Raw genomic sequence first — 21,443 nt, 5'->3', positions numbered from 1 at the left:
TTCTTCTTATGATTAACACTTTGCACCCCTAAATCTGTTTGCCAGGCTTTGGTATGCTTCAAAAAAATCTCACAGAGTAGCTTTAGTGTCGTTAACACTATTGATGCGTATACGTGCCTTGTTAACCGTCTGCCTAGAAGCCTCGCATCCTCCTTTAGCCGATCGGAAACGCTCGCTGACTGAAAATGACATCTCTTTTCCTTCCACTCTCTTCTCTTATCCTCTCTTTTATGTAGATGGCACCTTCGGTGAGCAAGAGAAACAGTGGTGTGTGGTGTAAGGCACTGTTGAAGTAAAACTGAAATATTGTCTTTTCATGTAGAATTCAAAAGAGGAGTTTTTCATGTGTAGGGCTCTAAGAGAGAGGAGAGTGTGAAAAGTTGGTGACAGAAAAAAGGGAAAAGGAAAAGATGGATATGTAGAACAGAGGGCTAGGACAGCCTAAACTATAGGAGGTTTTATGATTGCTCCACCACTCCAAATCTTTCTCTCTAACTCCTCTTTACTTTTTCCCTGTTTTTTGTTCACGTTCAGTGGAGCTTCCCTCCATTCTTAACTCTCCACTCTTCGGCTGCTCTGTTATCTGCCTTTCAGATATACAACTCTGTTAATTATGACTCAAAGGAGGCCATGATGACAGGTATTGGCCATTTGAGTGTGCTTATCTAAACTGCTGTCCCATTCCCTCAGGTATAATCACAACAGTTGTGGATCTTCCTCTGTGGCCCCAAACATCTGTTTGAAATGTCTCCCTCTGACTGTAACCTGGATTTAGTCTGTTGAGCTGACAACTGTGCCTAGTAATGAGGAGGCCTGCTGTTGTGGTTGGAGCTCTTTTAACATTGTTCCGCTATGTTTGATGTTGAACATCTCTTGTTCTAAGTTGTAGTGTTTGGCTCTGGATCCCCTCAGTTGGCAATAAAACAACTCCACCTACATAGTTGGATTGATGGAAGCGGTTCCTTTATTTTGTTTTGTACTTGTCCCACAGCGTTCCTGCACCGTGTTGTTTCAGCATGGTCTGGCAGCTATGGGTGACAGATTTTCATGTAATCTTTTTGGAGCATTTTTAATGCAATCATCTGAAAAAGAACATGGGCTGTTGTGTGGTGATCCAAGATGTGTGTACTCAAGTTTATATGCATATAAATATATCATTTTACAGTTTGTGTAAACTATCAATTATCTGTTTTTTATATACGCGCACAATGTGTCAGTTTCTTCTTTTAAATAAATGCTAAGGACTCTTTTAGTGTAAATTATATATATATGTGTATTAACTTTTTATGATAATTTGACACCATATTTCATTATTTTGATGTTTAACTTGAGTCCTACGTGGCAATTTGGGTGACTGTTGTTGTGATTTGGTGCTATATTCAATTTAACTCAAAAAATGGAGTTGAATTCAACTGAATTGATTACCTGAATTTGATACGCTATTAATAAACAACTCTTATTTAATAAACACCAGTCTAACCAAGCTAGCTGATAATCCTCTCAACCAAATTTGGTCACTTCTAAGCACACAAGAGCTGAAGTGGCGATGTTCATAAAGGTCTCCAAGTCCTCAAGTCAGTTTTGTTGTCATGTAGCCTCTACTTCTGCAAATTCATGTCAGTTGGAGGGTTTTAGTGTGCACAATTGTAGTAGTAAAATTGGAGAGCTATGACTCAAAAAGTACACAAACAAAGTAATGCAGTGTATTCGGTGACAGTAGCTAGCTCCAGCATTTCATTTTGAATAAAAGAAGAGGCTTTGATGCTTGTAATGAGAACAAATCGGTCTATAGATTAACACAATATAAATAGCTTTCCTGGAAAGCTCGTTAATCTGCCGTAGCAACAGGGTGATAACAGCAACAACAAAGGAGCCAATGCGACGCACAGAAATGACCTTGTTTAGTGTACTGACATTCTATTATCTGTCATTAAACACCATCACACTGCATTAAAAAAAGCACCATTGTGGGCAATGGTAGTCAATTACTGCCTGGTGAAGTAGCATATCTGGCTGTAACAGGAACCATAAAACACCATTTGTGTAAATGAGGCCTCCCCAGAGGGCTGATTGCAGCAGAAGAGGCTGCCAGTGGGTTTCCGATGGTGGGATCTACAGAGGAGGTAGGCATCTGAATGCATCATCTTCACTTGTGCACTGACATCCTGCTATTATCTGCCATCACCTAGGATTACTCATCATTAGGATAGACTCCCCCCCCCCCCCCCCCCCCCCCCCCCCAAAACGCACAAGGTTACTCCTGAACTGCACACACACCTAAGCGCCATCTCCACGTTGTTGCACCCATTACATTGTGTGCAGCCACACTCATCTAATAATAACATTATGTTCAACCAGCAGAATGATGATGATTACACGTCATTCCACTCTCCGCTGAGACAGAAAATAGATAAGAGTGACTGATCATCTGCTGCAACTCATCTCTTCATTCAGACAGTGTATCGTTTCCACCTGGGAATCATCTGTCACCTGAGAGATGCAGAGAGGATTATATCCCTCTCATTAAGACAAATTATGACCCACATCTCTCTTTTATTAAGAACCGAGAAGACAGTGATGCTTTAACTGATTAGTATTTACACGAAGGCCTTACTAGATGCTCCGACAAAGCAGATGAATATATCATAGCTGATCTTACAGCGTCTTACCGTGACTCTCTTTAAGTAGAAATGTATTCATATTATTGTCAGGTTTGGAAGGGTGCCTTCAACCACAGCAGTGATTAGAGCTCTTTAGTGTCAAATGTGTTGCCCATAGTTATCAGAAAGCTGTGAGGGTGATTGTGACCTTTTTTCATTCGGTGAGGTCATAAAAAATTAGCTTGCAGAGATGAAAATCCAATAAACAGTTAGCTTAATGATTTGTATGAGCTCAGGTTGTTAACACATCAAAACATGTTTCAGTCTCATTGTTAACATTAACATATCTTAGATTTTAAAAGCACAGTGTGGAATATATCACTGCTAGATTGCAGATTGCAGTCATCTAAAAAATTTTTTACCCTTTCTAATTGAAGTGCACAATTGTAGATACGGTGGCCACTGTAGGACAAACGTTTTCTTTATAGGAATATGACATGTGTGAATTGGCATATTAGTAGTTAGGTCTGTCGAGCAGAAAGGAGGTGACTTTGATGTTGCTTTTAAAATCCTTCTTTCCATGCAACTCGTCCCATGTGGGAAAGAATATTGTTATAGTATTTACTCCTTTTATCCTGAAGTTTTTGCTTCTTTAATGAAGGGGAACCCCCTCTTAGATGATCAAACATAGATTTGATCCGTCATATATTGAATCTGAAAGTGCAGGAACGAATTAAAGTTTGCCTCCACATCACACAAATGCTTACAACTTCTCTTCTCTCCCTTTGGCGTACTACATATCTGCCACAAATGTAAAATGCGATTAGGTGGAACAGAGATGTCCATCTCTGCCACTGATTAATTTTTAAATTATTTATAAGAATGCATTAAATTGCTGGAAGATGTAATTACGCACCAATCAAAGTTTATTTATGAGTACTGTAATGCCATTTATGAGTTTTTTTTATTATTAAATAATCTAAAAAAAACTACTGACTGCTCCTTTAATTGCGAGAACCCACCAAAGTCATCCCACAAATGAAAAAGGCTCAGCTGTATGAGAAAATATAAACACTCGCCTTAACTAAGCACAAGTTTGAGCTTGTTCAGTTTTGCAGGAGAAGTGGTTTGATGCTTCAGGACCAACTGGCTGATGTGGCAAATTTACATCTGGTTAACATCTCTACCATACAGCTACTTCCTTTGCTATTTCTAAGGAGCCTTTCAGGACTATATCACACATAATGGATGAGATAGTCCCTGACAGGTCTGCTTTTGCACACACACAGTACCTTGAAGATGTGAGACCTCCGAAAACAAGAGTGGGAGAGAAGGGTGCAAGATTTTTCTCTTTTTTCACAACCACAAGCTTCAAAAGCACTCACTATTTTCCTTTCTTGTTCCGAATTATTTATTCTTTCAATCATGTTAAATTGATCACAAATACTGATATACATTTTATTTATTTTATTAGAAATGTGCATGAAGTGTTCATCTAATTTTTTAAATGACACTATTAGAGCAAATAGGGTTGAGTGTTGTTACAGTTAGCACACTGTGTTCAGTGTAAGTCTGCAGCTGATGACCCAGTTTGCAGAGCAGTGTTAAAATGATCTTGCAGTCATGCTCCCCGATGTCAGGGTTTTCTACTGGTCCAAAATGAACGGGGCTGGTCGGACTTTGTAAAAGAATATTCAGGTAATACCCAGGATCTGACTGTTAATCTGAACATTAATCATAAATATTTAGTCGTTGTCTGTCACTCAATGGCAACCACCGATGAGATAATACTGAATCACACTGGTCAATGAGCGTTTCCTCCTTTAATCCAGTTATTTTGCTAAAGGATACTTCAGCAGAGAAGCTGATTGGTTGGAAAGTAAGACACCACTGTTACTTTTTTTAAAAACTTGAGTGAACGCTAAGTGTCCTGCCAAACTATTAGAAAGAGTGTGTGTCTGTGTTGCAGGTGGGCTGTAGTGATGGATAGGGAGAAAGGACAAGATCTGACAGCTCAGTGAAAATCACTCCTGTTCCCCATCTATCAGATGAAGCAGCTCACTGGCAGCCACACACACACACAAAAACACTCATGCACACACACTCCCACCCCAGACACACTTTTCTCTACGTAATGGAAATGTGCAGGAAATACCAGCTCATAGAAATCTAACTTTCCCTGACAAAGAAGATGATACCGGATGAAGACAGCGAGAGGGAAAAAAAGGATAAGAAATGGTTAAATGAAGAGGAGCCTGTGTTCAGAGCAGGAGAGGAAGATAAGAAAGAAATGAAGGGGGGAAATGTGTGTGTGAGTGTGTGTGTGTGTGTTAATGGCATACAGGGAGAGAAGGCGATGGTGATATCCTGAAAGGAGGGTCAATTCCCCCTCTTCTTGTTGCTATGACAACCCATCATACAGCTCCCTAAAAATAATGATAAACAGCAAGAAGAGTAGAGGAAAGAGAGACTGCGGAGAGGAAAGCAAGACCAACTGTCTTCTGTAAAATAACACAATTAAATTAAAGGAAAGAGATGAGCAGAGTGGATTTGTGTGTGTGTCTCTGAAGGGAAGAGCGGTGAAGGCATGTTCATTTTCTCTTCCTCCTCAGTATGTTGCTGCTGTGTGCAGGATGTGGAGCCCAGCAGGAAGAAGGAAGTGCTAATTGCTTCTCTTTATTCTACACTATGAAAAGAGAGAGCAGTTAGCGCAGTAGGTCCACCGCTCTGACCGTCCCCTCACTCTCCCCTTTTATTCCGTCCTCTTTCTTTCTAACACGAGCAAACACTCGACGTCTGTAGCAGTGAATATCTCGTGTAGTAAACCCCGACTCCTTTGCCCAAGAATGTTCACCCTCAACCCTTTCTGGTTCTGTTCTGGCGGTCCAGAAGACACGGCCTCCCTCGGCGCTATTCAAACACAGGCTCCACTTGCTGATGCAAAAAAGCTTTTATTACTCCAGAGTAATAAAACATTAGTTCCTCTCTCTCAGTGAGAGCAGAAGACAGGGGGAAGTTTTTTTGTATTTTGGGGGGGGGGGTTTTGAAGCCAAGATTCCAAGGGATCTACGGTAGTAGCTGGATGGCAAAAATAGCTCTAAATTAAAAGCACATAAAAAAAGCTAAGGTCTGTATTAGTGTTACTGTGTTGGTTACCTTGACGCACTCATTAAAGAATGAACTTTACCTGAGTTGCATACTTGATCTCGGTTTCTGTAGCCAAACCAGTGAAGCTGCCCCACTCTGAAGGAGTGTATGTCGCCCCTCACACACACAAACACACACACATATTTTTCTTTTTTTTGTAGAAGTCGCTGCATCTGATCCTTTCTGACACCTACTTTGTGATGTAATTGGTCATCCTCTTATCACTTCTCTTTTCTGTCTACAACTTTCTTTTTCTTACTGCCTTTAAAAACATCTGTCAGCCCTCTAAGCGTATCTGACTGCACAAATGAATCTGAGATCTGAACACAAGCATGTGTTACAGGCAGTCAGCCACGATGAGACTGAGGGATGCCCACTTTGAGTAACAGATTCATACATTTCAAGGCTTAACAAACAGAATACTACATAGCTGTCAATAACGCTGCTTAGAAGTGACAAAATTTCCCCTGTAGCAAGTATTATATATATCAGGCAACTATAGCAAGCTGAACAATAGTCATAGTAATTCAATAATAAGTCACATTAATGGACTGGCATTTGTATCTTGCTTTTCTACTTTACTCAGCACTCAAAATGCTTGAAACATTTACCAACCACTGGTTTCTAAGCACTCCAAGATCTTTATCTATCACATCCGATTTATAGTCACCAATTAACCAGGGATTAAAGTGGGATTTGGCAGTCTAGGGAACCCTATGATCAGGTGTAGTGGTACAGAAGAATCACCTGGAAATAAGGCACATGATAATTTATTTTTTGAGCCTTAGTATATTTAATTTTTTTGCTGTGCAGACTGTGATCAGCTCATATGTGTCAGTAGTGAGCTGAATTCAGTGAGATATATAAGCGGATGCTAACACGAGCTATCACAGCTGCTTTCTAACCCCTAGGCACTTAAAGTTAGTGTGAAAAGCAGAATTCAGTGAGTGACTCTTATCACCTTCTTCACATTATATTGAAATTGTTCTGCTACCTTAGACGTAGCCTAACATTGACCATGAACACCACACACTCTGCACCCGTCCAGCACAGAGTAATACTGTCAACCTGTCCATAGCGTTCTAAACTAACTGCACTAAACTGGCTAATATTCTCATGCAACCTTTGAACAAGAACAAAATTAGATGTTTTACAAAAACAGAATTTCAGAAATCGTTTATAGATCCAATATGTCATTAAAAAAATACTCAAATAAACAAGGACATGATATGTAAGATTTAAATTTCCAATTTGTAAAATTTCACTTGCTGATCAGTACTTACCCATTTTTACTTACCCGTGGGCGATCGTGGCTCAAGAGTTGGGAGTTTGCCTTGTAATTGGAAGGTTGCCGGTTCGAGCCCTGGCTCTGACAGTCTCGGTCGTTGTGTCCTTGGGCAAGACACTTCACCCGTTGCCTACTGGTGGTGGTCAGAGGGCCCGGTGGCGCCAGTGTCCGGCAGCCTCGCCTCTGTCAGTGCGCCCCAGGGTGGCTGTGGCTACAATGTAGCTTGCCATCACCAGTGTGTGAATGTGTGTGTGGATGACTGGATGTGTAAAGCGCTTTGGGGTCCTTAGGGACTAGTAAAGCGCTATACAAATGCAGGCCATTTACCATTTATTTTTACCCAGTAAAACGTTTATAATCTCCCACTCCTGTCCTGTGTATCTTACATTTTTTTCCATCTCTGAGAGTACATTAAAGTGTTTTTCCTCTCCCTGGGTAATACAGCAGATATACTATTTAACTAGCAGACACATTTTGTGAGAAACTGCACATATCTGCTGAGCTGAAAAGTTCTATGTTAGATTACCCACTACTTAAAAAAAAACAACCAAAGAAACAAAAATATTCCATCTATGCTTAGTCCTCTTCTGTAGCTCAAGCTAGATTCTGAACTGCTACTTTATTTACATCTGCAACATGAACGGGAATCCCACACAGATGTAGGGAGAACATGAAAACTCCACACAGGCGCCATCCAGGTACGGAAAAAGTTGTTTCTGTTCATCTGGACGTAACGTTTTCAGTGGGAGGAACATTAAGTCACTCATCCAAGTGACTTCTTCAGTCTGGGGACTGACTGAAGAGTAACTTGAAATCAACCTTTTGGGAAATTTAAGCTGTGTTCAAATTTGTTGTTTTTGTTATTCTGCTTTATCTATGTAGTTATTGATTCATGTAATTCATGCACCCATCAATAAACATTTAAATGAATTAAACCTTTTTTTTGTTGGTTTTCCTGTAGCCTTACTAGAGTTTAGCAGTTTAAAGTCTTAATACTGGATTTCATCCAGGCTCTAAAATATAAAAGTAAACAAAGTGATCAGAATCAGCAATGACAGTTGCTGTTTTATCAAGACTTTTAATTCTTGTTGGTTGGTCTGCAATCAAATCAAATTGATCATTCTTCTAATAAGAGTTCAGTGCTTTGTTTATAAAGGTGAAACAAATTGTGATTTAATCTTGAGTGATTGCACTACTGAGAGACAGCCTGGAAATGACAGCTTTCACAGGTGACATTTTCACCACCTGTAATTTGTGGATCTGGATGTTATGTATATTTGCATTTCTCCATGTTTGGCTGAACAAAGAGAGCTTTAGTTGCGTGGTTTCCTTTGTAGTATTTTCAAAATGAAGAAGTTTGATGAAAGAAGTGGTTTCTAAATGCCAGCCTGTTTATGTGCCCTCATCAGGACCACAGTAACGCCCCACCGGCATTATAATAAATGAACGCGGGTTTCATTCAGTCTGCGTCACATCACAAATGTGGAGTGCTGAGTATTCCCATTATATAGCCACTGACAAACAGATTTGAGATTCAAAATTTTTTAGCAAATTATTTAACAATAGTCAGTAAAAGTGGATGAATTTGCAATTAGCTCCTTACGTAGGTCTGAGTGACACTGAAAACATTCAAACAAATATAACAGAAAATACTGAGAAAACACAAGCAAGTTCTCTACTTGTGTCCTCATTCTGATTTTGACCCTTAAACTTTCAATGGTGTGCGAGAGTGTGTGTGTGAGAGAGATTTCCATAATTTAAGTGTTATATAAGCAGTACAGGTCGTTGTGTTTGTGCGAATAACAACCAGAATGGAGCAAAGCAAATGGGAGGATAATTTACCCAAGGAAGCATGACGAATACAGTCAACCTGTACTGAGTGATGGTGTTGAATATGCTGATAGGTGTGTATCTGGACTCTGCTCGAAACAGACAAACTTACAAATACATGTGCTTTATTCCTCGTGTCATATTACCCCATGTCTTCTCTTTTAATAAATATATTATGGGTTGTACGGTATCTTACCTCGAATAAATAAACCTATAACATTTTTAAAATGGGCTAATTTCCCTTCTTGCATGAAATAACAGTAACAATGAAGCTTAAAATAGACCTGATTCCATATTTAGATTCTTGGACTCTGCTAAATTAGGATTTCATTACACACAGAATTCCAAATTATTCTCATTCATCTTGTATTGGATCTTGTCGCTGTTCGTCAATTAAGAAACGTGAATCTCTTCTTATCTGTGGAAGCCACCATCTTTTCTGTTGTGAACTACTCTGATAGTTTTTATTCAGGATTCTTTTTGTACTTTATGTGTGTGTTTTATAATGTTTCTGGCTTAGGCCCTTGTATTGGTGTTGATGAAGTCTTTGCCTTCAGATCAATCCCCAGATACTTACGATTTAATAATCTTTAAGTCAGTCCCACTGATGCTGACCTGCTGACTAAGGCGTCCTTCTTGATTCTCAAGTCCACCTTTATCTCCTCTGTCTTCGCCAAATTCAGGTGTAGCTTCTAGTACACCACTTCAAAAAGAAGCAGGCACCAGTAGTCCTCTAAGAGCCAACCCTCCCGACACAGCTCACAATCTCCTCTGAGAATGTCGGCCGATGACAGGATGAGTTGGACTTGAACTCTGAAGTGTAGAGGGTGAACAGCAAAGGAGATAACACAGTCCACTGGGGTGACCTGATATTACTCACCAGAGAGGGTTAGACAAACCTCTGTCGCCTCACAGACTGTGGTGTTTAACAGTTTGACTTATATGCAGATATCTGCCTGTATATCCTTCATCAATACAGGCAAGTGGGGAAAAGGAGCTTTAGCAGCATGTGTATTATTACAATGTCTTCACTGTAATTGATGTCGGCCTTTAGTCATTCAGGTACGTGAGTCATCTCTTTTCAGAGATCACACTTATTATTTAACATTTAAAGTGATCTGAAGCAGTGATTATGCTTAAAACTTATGAACATCTTTTGATGTTAATTTACTGGAGAGCGATAAGTTAGTTAAAAATGATTAACATTTACTCAGCGTTACTCCATATTTGTCATGCATTTAGTTTTGGGTGTTAATGGATGTGTTTCTAACAAATCCTACTGAAGACATATTTTCCATCGAACTACAAATAACTCACTTTGCTTTACTTCATCAGAGCTTCTCCCCTGTTTGTTCCTTCCACCTGTACAAGATGCACTCTGTGCCGAAATACCACTCAGAGACAGAGAAAGTGAATTTGAAGGTTAGGGGAAAAAACAATCAGAGCACTGCTTTTGGTCATTGCAATCAATAACTGCACTTCTGTTTCTCCTCACCCTCTCGTATGTCTTCATTATTTGCTGTTGATTGTTGATTGTATTTAATGTTGTGAACAAATTACCTTTAATTTGGCCTTGACCATTAGTACAACTGTTAATGGTTATGAAGATCACTTCAGTTTATAGCAAATACTGGGAGAGCCATGAGGAAAATATGCCCAGTTCAAAATCTACACCTAAAAATAATTGTCTGGATTAAAAATATGATATTGGGATTTTAAACATCCTGTTTCTGTGTATGTGAAACAATTTTCAGACAAAATATTTTATAACTATTAATCTGTAGATGAGCATCTGATTTTATTCAAAAGCTATGATTCTAATGTTACTGGAGATATTGGCTACACCTTCAAGCATCGTTATGTTATTGCTGTGAATTTGCTCCAAGAATTAAGTTTGCTCTGGCTAGTATTTCTAGAGTCTTAGGCCTTTTGCCAATTAGTGTGTTCATTCATTAATTGCCCCCAAGAAACTTGTGTGTTGATGTGTATTTTATATTGGTGCTGGACTTGCAGTATTTCTACACTAGGCACTGTTTTCCTCATTTACATTTGTTTGTGTATACCTACACACACTTCCCAGGGAAAGTTGAGTCCACCTACATATAAAACCACCCACTGCAGCTTAGACAATGTTTGCCATATTCCCTTGAGTGTTTTTTGAATGCAGTTTGAAGCCTTTTTTAATTAATTTTGCACTAACACAACATCCTGTATTGCTAATGTACAGGACCTTGGTACTTAATTAACATATCGAAATTTCACTCCCAAACACAAGTCTGTGCAGCTTGAATAATGAGATCTTAGGACCCGTCCATCCCGGAAGTTATCTACTCAGGATTGCAACATGACCATAAAATAACCAAAATGAAACATTCACTTTAAAGTCTCTTAAAATTTGCATTGTTATTATATGGCAAGGTTTTTGAGTCTTCAGCCAAGATATCTTGTAAGACCTATCTTCAAATTGTTGCTGAAACACCCAGAAAGATGATGCCACCACAATGACCAGGAACGTTCTTGGACTATAAAGGCAAGCTTGTTTATCCTGGTGGATGTTCTACAAAAGTAAATATGATGTCACTATATGTTATATATTATGAGAACCTGGAAGAAACATCCTTCAGTAATGGTCTTGAATGTCCAATAGAGTTGTCAAATTATGTCCTCCCTATCCAAATGTTGACCAACGGGGAATACTTGAGTAAGTTTGTTCCAGTAGTGGAAAAATCTTTCTGAGAATATGAAATTCCGAACTAGGAAAGGACATAAAGTGGATAAAGGTCTCGAGCTACCCGTCATTTCTTTGTATTTTGCTTCCAAGGAGCCAGAATTTCTTGTATTCTTTTAAAAGTGGTCTTATCCAATAAGACCACTGTTTGCTTTCTGAAGCCACTTCAAAGTTTTCCTTTGGATGTTGGCTTTTTTACTCACTTACAGTCCAATCCTTGTATGTTTGTTAAGCCACTAAAGCATAAAAAGGCATGTAAGAAGAAGAAAACAATTGTAATTTTCTTTTTTAAAAAAACATTATCCGAAAACAGATGGATTTCATTATTATGAAGGCAATATTGTCTGATTTTAATCCACCATACAGTGCCATCTGGAAAGGATCTGATGCTTAATTTTTCAGTGTGTCAATGATCTCAAACACAGCAATGCAGTAAAGGAATACCTGGATATAAAGAAACAAACAGTAGAACACCATCAGTCATGGATTGGCCACCCCAGAGACCAGTTTGCAAATTATTGAAGCAGTACTGGAGAACAAAGTAAATTAAAGATGTTTAAGAATTAAGGTGGTCATTCAAAAATATCAACTTTCAAATTATACTACATACTGTATTTCCATGTGTGCTTGCACATGCTTCAGTGAATCACAGGATCTATTTCCCATTTTCCAGCAAAATGTAAATGAGTGATGTAACTGACCTAATAAAAGCTAAAGAAAAAAGGAAAACTTCAAGCTACACAGAAAACTAACGAACTGTATTTTGCAGCTCATGCACTTTAAGAACTCTATAAAGATGACAGACATTTATTTTTCTGGCCTTTCTCCCCCTGTAATAAAAGTAAATGTCTTGAGGGAGTTTTAAGAGCACATTCACACTGTGTGTTTGTTTGTGTGTGTGTGTGTGTGTGTGTGTGTGTGTGTGTGTGTGTGTGTGTGTGTGTGTGTGTGTGTGTGTGTGTGTGTGTGTCCGTGTGTTTGTGTAGATGTGAAATAAAACAATTTATTTCACAACCAAAAATTACTCAAACCTTCGCAGTGATGTCTAGCCTTTGCCTTATCTCCTCCCTGCTGTTTTAGAATACTTTTCTGAGTCTGGGTAATTTCCTTTGCATCAGGATGATTTCTCTCTGTTGACCATTTTAGGGACGTAAAATATGGGCAATTTCATCAAATTGTGCCAATCTGCAGTTGAGACAGAATGCTGTTGGCTGTTGCATCAATCCGTCTGCTGCTGACTGCCTTGATTTGGAGGCGAGTGGATGTCAGGGTTGTTGTACATTATTTATAGTGGGGTTTGCTGGGTGAACTGCAGCATCAAGAGTCAGCTAAAATGATCCATGGATGCTGTTTAGCAGCTGACTGTGGTGCTTGACTTTCCTGTTAGTGGAATACAAAAAATTAAACTCTCAATGGAGACCAAGGAAGTGGTTACATGTGTGAGAGACTATTGTGAAACACACAAAAAAGGCACATCTGAGTCTTTAACAGTGGTACAGTATAAGCCAGGAATCAGAGAAGCTGTAGGCTTTTTTGTTAGCTGTGTAATTTGGGAGTATTTCATGCTTTTGAAAATAGGGTTAGCACACTATCTGCTTTGCTTGAGCGGTGTGTTACTGGAGAATTCCTAAGTGGGCTAGCTGGCTGTAAATTGGGTCACTGCTGAATTAAACACCAGTGCTTTCTGTGCTGCTTCTCTGCTGCACCAGAGAAGGCCAGGTTAGAAATAGTCATGACCACAGAGTCTAAATTCACAGTTGAGCCCTGGTGGACAGGGAGAGTGGGACTATGAACACAAGAAGTGGCATTTTAGAAGTTCGCCTCAAACAAACACGCCTTCTGTCATGGAAAGGTTATGCCAAGCGTCACCAAAAGAAGGCTATTTGTGAAGGCGTTTCTGAGTCACAATCATTTTGTGCAGCAGAAATCGACATGGAAGAACATCTGAGAGGCAACGGCTACTTTGTTGCTCTAACAAGGATCTGGAAAAAAGGAAGGCTGAAAGATATGGAGACACTTAATGGGGAGAAAAGCATAAGAAGGCATGAGATGGGCCAGAAAGAGTGTAAGTGGCTGCAGAGTTCCTGCAAGTTTTTTGACAGTTTGAAACAGGCTCGAGTTTTGACCACCACTCAGAAAAAAATACTGCATATGGTTCTCAAAACAGACTAACAGAGAGTGCAACTGACTGTGCCGGAGTGGAAGAGGGCCAAAAAAAGAAACCAAACAAAAAGTAGCAGCAGAAGAATGAAGTAGGGAATAAAAAATAGATGCATCTTGATTTAAAATAAGAAATTCATAAACACATACTTCCCTAATCATGAAACTGAGAAATAGCAAAGGGGAATTATGAGGCAGGCTTAAGAGCCAAGAGCAGCACATTTGAATTCAAGCCTTTATAAGGCTGCAGTCCTCCTGTCCCTGAGCTTTCCCAGTACTCCGCAGTGGTCCCATGGCTCAACCTGCTGTATCCAGTCAGCCACACTCAAGGACAAACACACTTAGAGGGCAAGGGAATTAATATTTGATATAGCGATGCATCATGTGGTGAGACAGTCAGGAATACAGGACTAGCAAGCAAAGACAGGATAGAGCCAATACCATGAATAACCACTTCCTACTAACTAAAACAAATTTCAACTGCTGGTTGAAACAATGCTTACAGCTAATTTTACTAAGTTGCGCTGGATCAAAGTTTTATTTCATTTTTGAAACGTTCCCACACAGAACTTTTTGATGACTGTAGCAGTCCGTTGCTTTTTATGCTATTCTTGTTTGTACAGTAGCATCTAATCTACTGTACAAACAGTAGATTACATGCTAATAATACCAAGTGGTGAGGCTAAAAGTGGCAGAAATGGATGCCTCATAGGTAATTGTGCAACCAGGAGGATGCCTTGGGGCAGAGGATGGATGGATAAATGGATGGATTCATTGAAAATTCAGAAATCTTGAGCATCCTTAGTCATGCTCCTGTCAATTTTTTTAACAAATCTTTGCAAAACTGAATATGAAGCTATTTCTTTTGCTAACAATCGATGCTATAGGCTTACCTGGGGATAAATGGTTACAAAACTGTGCCACTTTTTGTGGATAGAAAATTAAATCCTTCAATATTATATCTAGTCAGAATATTACAAAGACCAGGAGTCACAAGTTATCCATATTTTTTCTTCTAGACTTTGTTTTATTGGATGTTATATAAGAAGGCTAAAAATCCAGTATTGTTGAGTGCTTTGGTTATCAGTGCAGCCCCAAAAGGCCTTGGGGTTTTGAAACATAATCGCCATTGTGTGCTTACCAAAGTGCAACACAGACAGACAGCAAGGATTCATCTGAAGGTTTTTAGCAGACTGAAGTGCATGCTGGATTGATTTTACAGCAGCTTGGGAAAGGACTGAAGGCAGTCATCATGCCAAGGATGTATGAACGTGGATGTCAGAACGGCAAAGCAAACTGGTATTAAACTGCTGTTGATTCACAGGTAGCTGATACTGTTGGGTTAACAATATCAGAGTAATTATCAAGCAGTGATTTCATTTTTCAAATGGCAGACACAGGACTGTTTTTGACTGTTTTGAGTACAAGTTAAAGTTCTGATGAAGAGTTTGACTGGGGCTGAAGTACTGAAAAAAACGACTGAATGACTATCTCCAGGTCAGCAGAGGAGAACAGTGGTTTGATTTTGGAGATGGTTATCAGCTGAACAAAAACCATCTCCACCAGCTTCAGCTTATTGTCACAGAGATAAGCTCTGAGTCAGAATTTACAGATGGTGGCTTTTAGGCTCTTTTGCTTTATGAATAAGAGCAACGGCAAGACTGAAAACAATCAAAAGTTAAATGTCATGCTAAGACACTGGGGGATGATATTTATATTAACGGTGGTGCAGATTTATATAAAAAGGAAAACCCTATTCACTTCAATGCACTAAAGAAAAATCCCCCAGCATCCACTTAATCAGGACAAATTAACCTCAGGGTAAGTAATAAGCTGGGATTTTTCACTCTGGACCAAAGTATCCTCTCAGTCAAGCGACTGGCTAACCCCCGTCATCCCCAGTGCTGCAACATGTCAAACCCAGGACAAAAAAAACAATGTCACTAAAATTTAATCCGTATAACTTGGAACTATTTAAACTCTCCAGATGCCATCAGGAACAAATGTTGGTTATAAAAGAGATTAGGTGGGATGAAGGTATTATTATGCAGTATTGTAGTTCAGAGCTGTAGCAGGTTGCAGTAATGACCTGTAATGTCACTTTATCTCCTTTCATCCTCTTTAGAAGCAGCAGACAGACTGCAGTTTATATGCTTATTTAATCTGACACGTCCTCTTAATATTATTTAACACTGTTTTTGTAATTACAAATAAATGTCCTCATAGCTTTGATGGTGTCGTACTTCCTGCAGATGACGGGAAGCTGTCTTTGGATGAGTTCCAAGCATTCTTCTCAGACGGCACGCTGAATGAAGAGGAGCTGGAGAAGCTATTTCACACCATTGACTCTGATAACACCAGGTCAGCACCATTACTGCACGCCTGTCCGTGTGCGTGTTTGCCTGCAGCATGCACCGTGCATCCATAGCGGCATGAAATAAAAATGAATACAGTAAATTTACATGTGTGTGCGTGTTTTCGTGCTCACTTGGCCATGTTTTTTGTTTTTGATCCCACCGCGCCATCAATTATGAAAGTCCATGAGATGCACGCGAGTGCCTTCCTGCTGCACCACATCAGTTCTGCTTTTTCTTATGTCTGCATATGTGGCTGTGTGTGCATGCTTAGGTAGGATGTATATAATTTACCCTGCAGTGAGGAAATGTCACATCCACCTTTGAAAGCTCCTTTTATGCAGACCCTTTTGGACCAGAGCCCTTTGCATTAAATGACACTTTTAAATATAAAAATGCCAAAATAATAAAAGAGAAAAAGAAACAGGAGCAGACATGAAGGGGAAGCAGCGAGCGAGAAAATGATGAAAGAAGTATAAAAACAGAGGAAAGTCATTGTTACCTGTTTTTACATCTTTGCCCTTCTATTCCTCTCTCTCCTCTAGACATTAACCTCTTTACAGCAACTCCCAAGATGTTTTATTTTGATTCTCATTGAATCAATTTATTGACCCTTCATAATCAGCCAGTCAGCTCAGAAGAAGCATGCTGACACAGTGGGATCTGAGTAATCAGAAGTCTAGCTCTGTTAATTTACACAACCTCCCAATCCTGCAGGCCCTCAAATAAAATGAAACCAGGCAGAACAAAAGCTGACCTTTATCGTTTTTGTAGAATTGAATTAGGTTTAATATATAAATCCTCCACCCTGGCTCAGGTTTTTTACATCAGCGCAATAAGTGGTCCAAGCAACAGCCCACCGTCTCTTTGACGTCAGTGACATTGCCACTTGGATATGGGCTCACTTTATCAATCTTACTTTCTGCAGAGAATGCACTCAGAAAATGCTCTACTCATTAGGGTTAAGTAGATTTGGTGGTTGCATGCCAGGCCTTAGCATCATCATGTGACAGCAGATAGGGTTATTGATTGGTCCGAATAAAAGGAGAAACTCTATAAGCATTTCCTGCGTGAAGCAAGATGTTGATGGATGCAAAGGAGAGACTGAGCGTTGTTCTGCCTCCAGCCGTTCGTCTTCCTCTGCCACTCTTTTGGTCTCTTCCCATTTCTCTTCATCCTTCTTCACTATCAGGCTGTTTTCTGAGCTTTCTGTCATGCTCTTCAAGCTTTCATCCTTCTATCACTCAACTCATCAACGCTCTCCCTCTTCATCCTCTCCATCTGTCACTCATTCCCCTTCTCCTGCCCTTTCAGGCTTCAAATCTTCCCTGCACAAGTCTCAGTCAGTTTCACATGCTTTTTCCCCGTGAACTGACGAGGCAGACCGAAAACTCCTGCGGTCTTTTTTTAGAACATAATTGCACAAAATGCAGGGAGACACTCACCTGCGCATCAGAGTAATTGAGTTATTCGGTTTGTTCAAAAGCACTTGAAGAAATCTGGAGTTACTCTGATCATTATAACAAAAACATATTTCTATTTATCTGCCTTTACGCACATGCAGTACAGTTTCATCATCAGATGGTGAGTGCGAGGGTGGACATCCTGCCAATTTTTGGTGCACCAACTGCACATGTGCCCCAAGCCGGGGACTTCAATCACCCTTCAAAGAAGTATAACAGTAATAACTACTCCACTATCGTGGTCCGTGTCCACAGCAGAGTATAATCAAAGCTTTACTGTTTCAGCCACCACCATGCTGTTTATTTGGTGTCAGATGTTACCAAATTTGGAAAAGAGTAAGTGGAGTCTTAATTTATCAGCTAAGATTGGATGACTACTTTTAATTAGCGCTAAGTAACAGAATTATAGTGCGTTTTACAAACATTTTGGATGGTCTCAAACACAAAGCATGCTGTATTAAATTTAGTATTTTTCTTTGTTTTCATTCTATTTTCAGCAATTTACTTCACAAACTAGGAAGTTACTTAGTCACGTATTGGAAACTGGAGGAAGCTCTGCTTGACAAACAGTGTCATGACAAATCGAAATGACCAAAAGCATAATTTTCTGCATGTTAATGTTCGGTTAAAATAAGTACTAACAAGTCTTTTATAGGCCAATATCCCCTAAACATCTCTAAAAGGGAATAGGCAAAGTTGGTGCAGATGTCCTAAAAACCTTTTGATACAGGTTTTAAACTATTAGACCTCTTAATAAAACTGAACTTGTACAGCTGATGGAGTTAACCTTTATTATGCACAGCCTCGTATCAGCGTGTTTCATTGTCTTCACGTCTTCAGTGGATGTTGTAAAATCTAAAAACAAACTGGCACTTAATAAGGTGGAATCTCAAGTTCATTACTAACTCAATAGGCGGCTGCATCACTTGCGGAGAACAACATAATTACTGGTTTACTCTCTTGCATCTGGAACTAGCATTTGGATAGTAAACAATCTATCGTTTCATTTTAACCAGCAAAAATGTTGGAACAACTTTATAACACTCAGTACACAGACATCCCTAAATTCTGTTTAAGCTGCATATGCTGTGCGCAAACATGAAAATGCATTTATTGTTGGTTAAAACCAGATTTTTGGTTGCCATTATTAAAGCCCATCTGTCACAGCGAAGGATCAGGATTCATCCTGGCAGAAATACTGTGCAAATACTTAATAAAATAAAGCAGAGCCTATTAAATGAGGCTGCTGAACAAGGATCAACAGAACGTATGCTGTTTTAAATATTCAAATTAAATTTTTTTTGACTGTTTTTAACACTTCGTTTCTCATTATGTTTGTGGACTTACTGAGCAGTGATTTATTATCACAACGAAGAGATGGACAGATGGAGTGTTTCTGCCTATCTCCTCAACTAAGCCACAGTTCATCCTTCAACACTTGCATCTCATCCATCTTTTGGATGGATCGTCCTTCTTCCTTCATTTCCAGCTTTCTTCCATCCTTTTCCTGTCCCACTCCACTTCTCCTCCCGTGTTCTCTTTTCTCTCCTGGTCAGTCAATAGCGAAAGTTTTCTTTGAAGCAGTGAAGAATTCATTGCCAAATGAGTCCCCACGCAGCGAACGGAGCGTGAATGATGGCGGTGGATTGATTCAGACTCCTGCCACAGTCTTGTTAAATCACTCTCTGCTTGCCAAGCTCTTTTTGTATGTGTGACTGCATGCAAAACAACTTTCCTCTGTTTCTGACCCTGCTCTTCTCCATTCTTTTCCTTTCTTCCTATCTCCCTTTCCTTTCTTTCCTTCTTCTGCTCCTTTGCTATGTTGTGATAGTAATGTTGACACTAAGGAACTCTGCGGTAAGTAGACTGCTGACACACACTCACACACACACACACACACACATGCACGCACTTACTTCCCTGCCACTGCCCTCATTTCCTCTCTTATCCATTATTAAAAATACTTGCCTGTTGAAATGCAAAATATTTTTTTAAATATAGGATATTAAATCAGCTACTTTGGGCTAACCACTGCAAACTATTTTATGACTCTACAAGCTGTGTGTGCATTTATGTGTGTGTGTGTGTGTGTGTGTGTAAAACAGACTACTTTGCTAAGCACATGGGAGATTATGAGGGAGTTCTGGCTTCTCTGGAAACGCTCAACCTTTCCATCCTCAAAGCCATGGACTTCACCAAACGGGTAAGAGGTGTGTGTGTGTGTGTGTGTGTGTGTGTGTGTGTGTGTGTGTGTGTGTGTGTGTGTGTGTGTGTGTGTACAAATTTAGACATCTTTGTGAGGACAGTAGTCACTTATCGGGACAAAATGCCCGTCCCCATAAGTTTGAAGGCATTTTTGAGGCTCAAAATGAGTTTTTGGGTCAAGGTTACAATTAGGTTATGGTTAGGTTTAGGCTGAGGGTTAGGCATTCATTTTTGATGGTTAGGGTAAGTGGCTAGGGAAAGCATTATGTCAATGAGATGTCCTCACTAAGACATGAAAACGTGTGTGTGTGTGTGTGTGTGTGTGTGTGTGTGTGTCAAAAAGAGAGCTGGATGGTGGGTAGTGACAATATTGCAGTGACAACATGCAAGTTGAACTGAAAGAACTTTTTGAATGAATGTTCAAATGTTTATTCGATGTCACTAAATCACAACAAGAGTACAAAACCACAGTGTTTGTGTTTTTTCTGTGACATGAAGCCCATGAAAGGTTTTAGCCTTGTGGGAAGGTAAATAAAAAAACAGTGTAAAATTGATAAATAAGTGACAACTATTAATCCTATGCGAACAAATAAAGGAAAAATGCTGTGTAACTGTGAAAAAGGCTCCACTGCTTAATTTTTATTATAGTTAAATTATAAGTTAATATATGATTTTTAAATGAGTTTACTTACCTCTGGAACAGATCAAGTCTGGATTAAAATAAATTTGTTTCCCAAAATCTCTCGAGTAGGGGTGACGAGTGCAAAGTTGATATGACTCGTGCAAACAACAATCACATGCGTCATTAAATGTGTTAAGTGCAGGCTTACAACCCGGCCTCATCTTACAGTATTGCCAAGCAGTGTGTTCTTGCAATTATAGAATTTGAAACCTGAGTGCAGCAGCTGGAGGTTCCTTGGGTTGTGCTGTAGCAGACAAACAATGGCTGACAGATATCAGAAGATGAACACACAAGTCTTCTGTGCCTGAAAAACTGTCTACACTAATAAGTGCGCTTTTTCCAAGGGTGGAAGCTGTGTGTTTTCATATGACCATTTAAATGTAAGGCAGTGCATATTGAGTATTGATTGATTGAGTGTTGATGTGTGTGTATTTGTTTGTTTAAAGTGTTCTGTATGCCTTATTCTGTGTGTGTATGTGTGTGTTGTGAAGTGTGTCAAAATAATGGTATGTCAAGTTCTTCTCATACAGAGCCACTGGTTTCACAGTCAACCCGGTTTAGATTGTGTGCATCTTTGAGTGTGTGTGTGTGTGTGTGTGTGTGTGTGTGTGTGTGTGTGTCTCTGCATGGCAGCTAGAGAACAGTAATGCGTTATCCTAGATTCGCCCATGCACTATATATAGCAGCTGGTCCAAAGCTCCAGTCTCATCCATGTCCGTGTGTGTGTGTGTGTGTGTGTGTGTGTGTGTGTGTGTGTGTGTGTGTGTGTGTGTGTGTGTGTGTGTATGCATGCATTGGCATGTGTGTGTGTGTGAGTTTATATCTCTATCCACCAGCAGTCTTTATCTTTCTTTCAGCTGCGGGCCATTCAGCAACCCCGAACAAACACATACACACACACACACACACACACACACACACACACACACACACACACACACACACACACACACACACACACGTTTCCCTTCTTCCCACAGGCTAGT

The 21,443-nt window shown here is 39.7% G+C and overlaps 1 protein-coding gene across 2 annotated transcripts in view; it reads left to right on the top strand.

Moving 5' to 3' along the window:
* Positions 1–21,443, top strand: part of necab2 (N-terminal EF-hand calcium binding protein 2) — a 137,757-nt gene that overhangs the window by 26,579 nt on the left and 89,735 nt on the right. For both annotated transcript variants that reach the window (XM_063477723.1, XM_063477721.1), the window contains exons 3-5: positions 16,006–16,114; positions 19,402–19,427; positions 19,676–19,773. In XM_063477723.1, the coding sequence (XP_063333793.1) occupies positions 16,006–16,114; positions 19,402–19,427; positions 19,676–19,773 (233 nt within the window). The remainder of the gene's footprint in view (positions 1–16,005; positions 16,115–19,401; positions 19,428–19,675; positions 19,774–21,443) is intronic.

Source organism: Pelmatolapia mariae, linkage group LG7 (assembly GCF_036321145.2).
Source record: "Pelmatolapia mariae isolate MD_Pm_ZW linkage group LG7, Pm_UMD_F_2, whole genome shotgun sequence".
Taxonomy (NCBI): domain Eukaryota; kingdom Metazoa; phylum Chordata; class Actinopteri; order Cichliformes; family Cichlidae; genus Pelmatolapia; species Pelmatolapia mariae.
Note: the sequence above shows the minus strand (reverse complement) of the source record. Positions and strands in the feature narration are given on the sequence as shown.